This window comes from Hyposmocoma kahamanoa, unplaced genomic scaffold, assembly GCF_003589595.1.
Source record: "Hyposmocoma kahamanoa isolate Upper Pololo Valley unplaced genomic scaffold, ASM358959v1 224, whole genome shotgun sequence".
NCBI lineage: Eukaryota > Metazoa > Arthropoda > Insecta > Lepidoptera > Cosmopterigidae > Hyposmocoma > Hyposmocoma kahamanoa.
Window position 1 is genome coordinate 2251882 of NW_020653743.1, and position 7706 is coordinate 2259587.

The 7706-nt window shown below is 37.0% G+C and overlaps 1 protein-coding gene across 2 annotated transcripts in view; it reads left to right on the forward strand.

Moving 5' to 3' along the window:
- LOC113228168 (solute carrier family 12 member 9) overlaps positions 1-6113 on the forward strand; it is a 29665-nt gene extending 23552 nt beyond the window's left edge. The window contains exons 16-19 of one of the 2 annotated variants that reach the window (XM_026461391.1): positions 2840-2976; positions 4109-4206; positions 4920-5049; positions 5336-6113. In XM_026461391.1, coding sequence (XP_026317176.1) covers positions 2840-2976; positions 4109-4206; positions 4920-5049; positions 5336-5416 — 446 coding nt within the window. In that variant the 3' untranslated portion in view covers positions 5417-6113. The remainder of the gene's footprint in view (positions 1-2839; positions 2977-4108; positions 4207-4919; positions 5050-5335) is intronic. The other variant, XM_026461392.1, reaches the window with a different exon arrangement.
- Positions 6114-7706: the final 1593 nt, after the last annotated feature.

The following is a 7706-nucleotide window of genomic DNA, read 5'->3' on the forward strand; positions in this document are numbered from 1 at the left end:
TCCGATAGCTTGTCTTGTCCTGAAATCGATTCTAGCGAAGTTTTATCGCTCATTGTTGAAGCTCAGTTAACTCGACATCAATATATATTAGTAAAGAAATTTATAGACAATAAGTTTTCAAAAACCATTTTCCCATCTTACCAAAGTGTCGTGGAATCTAAAAAACACTGTTATCCTTCAGACATTACTGTTACAGAATCATCCGCCGAAGTCGAACTTCAAAGTTTATTAGATCATACTGCCAATCGGATTCTCAAGTCTCAAAAAGATGTTTTGGATAGTGTACCTAATGAGTCTCTAGATAAGATATCTTTGATAGGGAAATGGGGTTTCGATGGCAGTACAGGGCATTCAGAATATAAACAGTGTTTTTCTGACTCCACTCTTGAAGACAGTAGCCTGTTTGTTACTTCGTATGTGCCACTTCAGCTTGTTTTGACAACCGATAACAAAGAAAATTCAGTAGTTTTGTGGAAAAATCCTCGTCCTTCATCAACTCGATACTGTCGTCCTATACGCCTCCGATATTTGAAGGAATCGACTGCAGTGTCAGTTGAGGAAGAAGCTCATTTTAAAGATAAAATAAGGAACTTGAAGCCTACTGTTATCAAGGAAGAAGATCGCGAATATCGCATTACTCATTGTTTGCAACTTACTATGGTAGATGGTAAAGTGTGTAATGCACTTAGTGGTGTTTCTTCATCAAAATGTTTTATTTGTAACGCCTTGCCCAGTGAAATGAACAAAATTGACGAATGTTTAAATAAGGAAGTCGATGAGAGTAAATATGAATTTGGTTTATCACCTCTTCACGCGTTAATACGTTTTTTTGAATATTTTGTTCATGTCGCGTACAAGTTAGATGTTAGGAAATGGCAAGCTAGGTCCGCTAATGACAAAATGCTTGTTGCTGCAAAAAAATCATATGTTCAGACTCAATTTAGAGAAAGATTAGGGCTTATAGTGGATAAGCCTAAAAGTGGCGGAAGCGGAACATCAAACGATGGTAATACAGCCAGGCGGTTTTTCTCGAATTCAGAAATTTCCGCTGAAATTACTGGGATCAAGAAGGATCTCCTAGATCGTTGCTGGATCATCCTTCAATGTTTAAATTCGGGATATAATATTAATAAGACGAACTTCGAAGAGTTCGCTTTAGAGACGGCTCGGCAGTTAGTTGCCGAGTATCCGTGGTATAACATGCCTGCTTCCGTTCACAAAGTTCTAATTCATGGTGCTAATGTTATAGATTACGGTTTGTTGTCAATCGGAGAGTTGTCTGAAGAAGCAGCTGAAGCGACTAACAAATACATCAAGTCTTTTAGAAAAAATCATACGCGTAAAATGAGTCGCATTGTGACCAACACAGATTTAGTAAATAGGCTGCTTCTTCATTCAGATCCCTTCATAACAGGTCTACGAAAGTTACCTGTTAAAAAAAAAGGTGTACTGTCAAAAGCTGTATTAGACTTGTTATGTATTTAAAGTTAATATTGTTGAGATTTAATGTATTTTGGTATAATTTGTGTTTTGTTTGTATTTTGTAAAATGAACTTTTTTATGTATTTTTATTGTTTTAATTTATTCATTTGTGGTTATTGTTAATACAAATAATCATTATTTACACAGTTTTACCATTAAAAGTCGCAGTATAAAATGTTTTAGATACATCGTCTAAAAACAAAATTACTGCGAGACATTTTTACACCTAAATATTGTCAAATATTTTTTAAAATGTATAATTTTATTAATTTACGTTTACCTAATCATATTTTAACGTAATAAAATAAAAAAATAATAATAATTTCGGAGTTACGTATTTATGACCGCCTTAGTATGGAGCGTGAATCACCGTGCAACACTTTTGCGCATTGAACTCCTTTTACTCCGTCTTCAAAAAAGACAGACCATACGTATTTAAATACTTTAGCCATTTCAAAAATAAACATGAGACAATCTATATTTTAGAATGTTTAGAAAATAAACAGTAAAAAGAAAAGAAATTTTATACGCATTGATGACGAAATGGGCATGTCCATATTAAGAAAACGTTCATACTTTGGGCAGATTAACACCCTCATTTCCGATCACTGTTTATTATGCTATAGTTTCGGGTTCTTTACTGGTCCCGGCGGTATAATAAACAAAATAGTTTTAATTCCAATTCTATCACGAGCTACTATACGAGTACACAATACAGATTTTCCAACACTCGTGGTTAGTGTAGCTATAGCATCCTGGTACAGGTTTTTAACTGGTGATAATAAAACATTGGTTTAGCATAAATACTGGTATTTCCTTGGACCCCGGTCTACTCTCGTTCTCTACTTCCCGAAACAATTGCTTACTTACTTACTTCGCTAGCTCAGCGACCCGAAGTGGATCTTGGCCTCCGGCACCAAAGTACGTCATTTCTGTCGGCCTTGTGCCAATTCCGACTATTCAGACACCTTCAGTTCCTTAAGGTCTTTGGCGACTGCATCCATCCAGCGATATCATGGACGGCCCACTGGACGATGACGCGTGGATTGCCCCAAATGCACTCTTTTGGCGGCTCCTAGCCACCGAAGTCGAGTAGATTTTATTTCCTAGATTATGTTCGGCTCAGACACTAGTTCTTCTATCAATTCAATATCAGTCCGAAACAATTACTGTCAAATACGTAATACTCGATCAAATCAAAAGAATGTCAAGTATGTAGCTTAATTCGCATCATGCACCTTTTAATAAAGTCGAGTGTTACTAATGGCAGAAATTATTTCGGACGATTGTAGGACAGAGAACGGGAGTAAATCCCGTAACGCCGACACGCCACTATAATAAACGCTATTGATTCCAGAAGCCGGTCGTACGGTGTCAGTGGGCATGGACTCAGATGTGGACCCTCGGATAGAGGACCTGGCGGCCGGAAAACCTGTCCAGGAGCGATTGGAGGAGTTGCTTAAATTGTTGAGGATCAACGCTACTACTCATAGCGTGAGTTTTTGATCTCTAAACCCTAAGGCTTAACTTATATTGTCGCGGAATTGAATGGAAGCTACATGTTTCGACTGGTCTCTTTCTATGTTTGACTAATGGACCAATAAATCAAGAGGTTTGTTAAACGCGATGCAATACAACGTAGTCGGGTATTTAGTTAGTCGCGACGAGTAATATATAGCTATTTTTGTAACTTAATATAGTCTGTGTTTTTTGAAGACGGAGTAAGATGACATTTGTAGGGTTGCTAGTTTTTGTAAAAATTTTAATAGTTATGTAGTATGACCACTGACTTACAAATAAATGCACAACGGGTCTAATACAAAAACCACGTAAAAAATGTCTTAAGTTAACCTTTTTAAACGTAGTGACATATAAAGGAATATGAAAAAGCTAAAACGTTGAATTTAAATTGTAATGTCATCGCAGTACTGTCTAATTTTGCTTGCTTCGCTGTCAGAAGAAACAAACGAAGACTAAAGCGTGAATGACGCTCTGTATACGATTTTAACGCCCTATAAGTTCGGACACTTTTTAGCGCGGACCCGACGTCCATATAATTGTAAGTCAATGAGTATGAGGAACAAGGCATACATAAAAAGTTTCGGGTCACTTGGTGTTATATAAAAAAATTGTGTGGCAAATTGTAAAGCGCATCTAACGGTGACAAGAAGAAGTAAGATTTTGTATACATATAATTTACGCGGTCGCTAGCGACAAATGAAGATAAACATAAATTTATTTCAATATGACAAGTAAAACAAATGTAAATAAAGCTATTATATATAATTGTAATTCAATGTATTATAGTGTTAAAATAAGCATTAGGAAGGAAATCTAAATTATACATTCTTCATAGTAAAGCCTATTGCCTAATTTAAGTAAATGTGTACCTGTATTTTAGGCATCCTTTTGGGCAAATTTCTTTACGTTACAGATTAAAAAGAGATTTACTATATTTAACAATAAAATAATTAGTAGTTATAAATCAATGGTTACCTATGTAAAAATAATTACGAAACAACTTCCAGCAAGCCCTCTTTTTCATCACGTTTTACTCTTAAGCCACAAAATAAACGTTACTGAAGACTCATGCACTCATCAGTATTTTTTGTTTGAACTTTTGCAGGTGACGGAGTGGCCTGTGCTAGAGGAGTCAAGATGGCCGTCGGACAGCGACGATGCAACCAGCATATACCAGAGAATGCCTCTTAGTTACGTGCAGACGTGAGTACCTATTTCATTACTGTACAGTACCTATGTCAATCACTTTCCGATGAAACACACGTTACTATTTCGCATGGAGACTCACCGGAGGGTGAAATAGTCTCTTAGCGTCTTGTGATGATGATCAGCATCACTGCTTCATTCACTCACCTCACTTTCACAAACACATCAGTTTTAATTTATTTTTGTTTTATTTTTTATTTTTTTTATTTCTTACTGTGTAGGATTGTGTTGTGACGTTATGTAATAAATGGATTCTATTCTATTCTATTCTATTCAATATATTATAGAATGCTAGATATCGGTTAGATGAACTATGATGATCTATTAGATGATCACTCTATGTGAGTAACGAGCTTTACCGAATAAAATTGAGAAATGCTAAAGTCACGTGTTATGTTCATTATTTTCAGAGATTTCAAAACTTTAAAACGCTCCCCTGTAAACTTGGCAATTTCGACATACGATACTTTACGTAGGAGAGGTCGATTTAAGCAACAGATTTACTAAAATTTATTATCGCTACAAAAACACCCTTCGAACTGACTGGACTCTGCAGAATATTGCTAATGCCATCTAGCGGCATTAGCACCACACTAGACATATGCGTTCCATGTAACATTTCTTATTACATTGAACACTATGTTAAAAGTATATTAAAATACCAAAGAAAGTGGAAAGAGATAGTGATTGTAACAAATTCTTCGTTTCAGTGTAAACAATATAATCAAAAGACGATGTCAAGAAGGCACTGCTGTGACGTTCGTACAGCTGCCTCCGCCACCGAAGTTGTCGCCCACTATGACGTCAGATGACCAGGCCATCAGTGAACAGTATCTTAAGGTTCGTATAGTAAACGCAAATTAGGATGATTCCTGTCACACTTCATTTGCCGTTTGTTATAGGGATGAGGTAAAGTCGATAGATTTTTAGTGTATTTAATTTTTGAAGCAAAAGTTCTCTCTTATAGTTATATTTTTTTAACGTATTCTGAATTATGTATAGTTTTCAATTATTGTTTGTGGTTGGTGGATGTTGAAATTATATTATCTTTCCTAAGTGGGCGGTAAGCCAAAAAGTTTGGGAACGTATGCTTTAAACAATTAATAATTATTAATTCTCTTTGCAGGTTTTAGACGAGTTTACGAAAGATCTTTCGCCAACGATTTTAGTAAGAGGACTGAAGTCTGTGACGTCTACAGCGTTGTAGCTATAAGTAAATGATCAAGATACTATTGTTTTCGCTGTAATAACGCAGTAGAAAACCTAAAATGACTAATTATATGGCTTTAATCACATCATAATGCAGTATTGCTACCATTGTTGGTAAACTGACAGATAATAAGTAAAAAAATATGGTGTAAATGGCAACACTGAATCGGAAAGATTGGTTTCCAGTGTCACCCTGGAAGTACTGCCACCGTAACTTTTTTTTATTTAAAAACAAGTGCACATTTGACATTTTGAAAGTGACAATGAAATCGACGATGGAGTATACACTCCTAAATAATGCCTTTTCACTCTCGCCAAGCCCTCAGCTCAAGGCCCAAGTTATACCGTTCAGGAAACAAGTTTAAAGGGAATTCCACTTCATAAACATTCGCCATATAAATGTGAAAGCGAAGCGTTTCGTGCAAATCCTTGGAATATTCACAAGATGGGGTGGAACCGCAGCCTACGTCTAGTCCCTCGATGATCGCGAAGGTGACGGCAAAATTCAATCGTGCAATTCCCTCGCACATTCTCCGTGATTTATCCTGGAGAATACCGATAAGCAGACACCTTTACGGCGTTGTTCAAGGCTTTGCGGCTTCACATCCACTGCTTCCGAGTCGCCTATAAGCCTCTTGAGCAGCTTTTCAACTGAATCCAAGATTCTTGTACATTAGTTTTTCTTTCTCCATTAGTTTTGATTACACTATAATCCCCCTACCCTACCGACTCCTAGGGTATACGACGAGGGCACTATGACCTGTGCGAGCGAACCCGTACAGGGACCATCTAAGTCAGGTCCTAACCCCGGATCAGCTCGTTTGCACGGACTTCATTCGGTTCTCTGTAAGGCTAGTGCCTTAGGTGAGCCGCCCGGTTGGATGTCGCGCTGTGCTTGGTACAGCTGAAGCAACTGCTCCGGTTTGAAGTTACTTGGATGCCAAGCTTCCTGGCTGAATTTTTCCATCCATTCTAAGTTCAAATTGGACGACAGATCCATTCTAAGTGACTATTGCTGCCGCCAACATTGACTTACAATTATATGGACGTCGGGTCCGCGCTAAAAAGTGTCCGCACTTGTAAGGCGCTAAAATCGTATACAGAGCGCGACAGTCTTCATTTGTTCTACTGACAGCGCGATACTGCGATGACATTACAATTTAAATTTCGAATAGGTTGACTTGGGACATTTTTTTCGTGGTTTTTGTATTAGACCCGTCGTCCATTTATTTGTAAGTCAATGGCCGCCAAGCAGTAATTTGAGTATCGTGAGCATATCACGACCTATAAGTTCAAGTAAGAGAGATTAGTTAGATACAATATTTATTTATGATATCAAGCGACGGTCCTGCGCCTGGTGGTAATCGATATGCCTATCCATGACAGTTGCAGTGGCACTCAGAGCTTTAAATTGCATAGGATTGACGGGGCACTGCCACTGTTGTGACAAGTCCATTTTCACCAGCGCCATTACCCTTCAAAACAGGAGCGCAGTGCTCACATTACTGTTTGACGGCAGATATACGTAAGGTGGCAGTACCTCAGATGAATTCTTGTATAAGGAGCTCTACTGCTACTAAAATACAACAATCATAGAGATAGAAGAAGAACAGTATTTCTATTGTATAAAATGTCGTGAATTAATAGTCTGTCTTTTTTGGCGACGAAGTAAAAAGACATTTTCAGAGTTGCCAGTTTCATAAATTTTTAAGTAGTTATGTAGCTGTTGTCGACAGTTTTATCGACAGATTGTGAAGGAGGGTAAAATTTTGCCAAAAATTTTGGAATTGCGAATGTTACGACGTTCTAAAGATTATTAATTGCGTTATTGTCTTCATTCTTATTTTGACAGTTGGCCTACTAGGATCGAAATCAAGTCTTATTCATATTATGTATATTTTAACAAGAATAGGCGGATTTCATTATCTATAAAATTGAATTAAAGTGAAAAAGTTATAAATATGTCTCCTCTTTGTATTTTTAATAGACATAATACGTAGTTCTTAATGCAGTGTATGAACTTATAAAGAATAACATTTTAAAAAATCAAATGACTTTGTGCCCAGCAGTTCTGCCATTTTTATTGCATAAGTGTGACCAACATACAACCGATTATCGATAGAATATTTATCGACTACAAGCACTAGCTTCTTGCAAGGGGGAAACACTTTAGCGCTTAGAGGGAAAAAAAAAGGAATTTTGCGCAATGAGCTGTCATTTTACTCCATCTTCATAAAAGACAGACTATAGAAGAATCTTAAGAAGTAGGTAGTATTAATTTGAGAAGT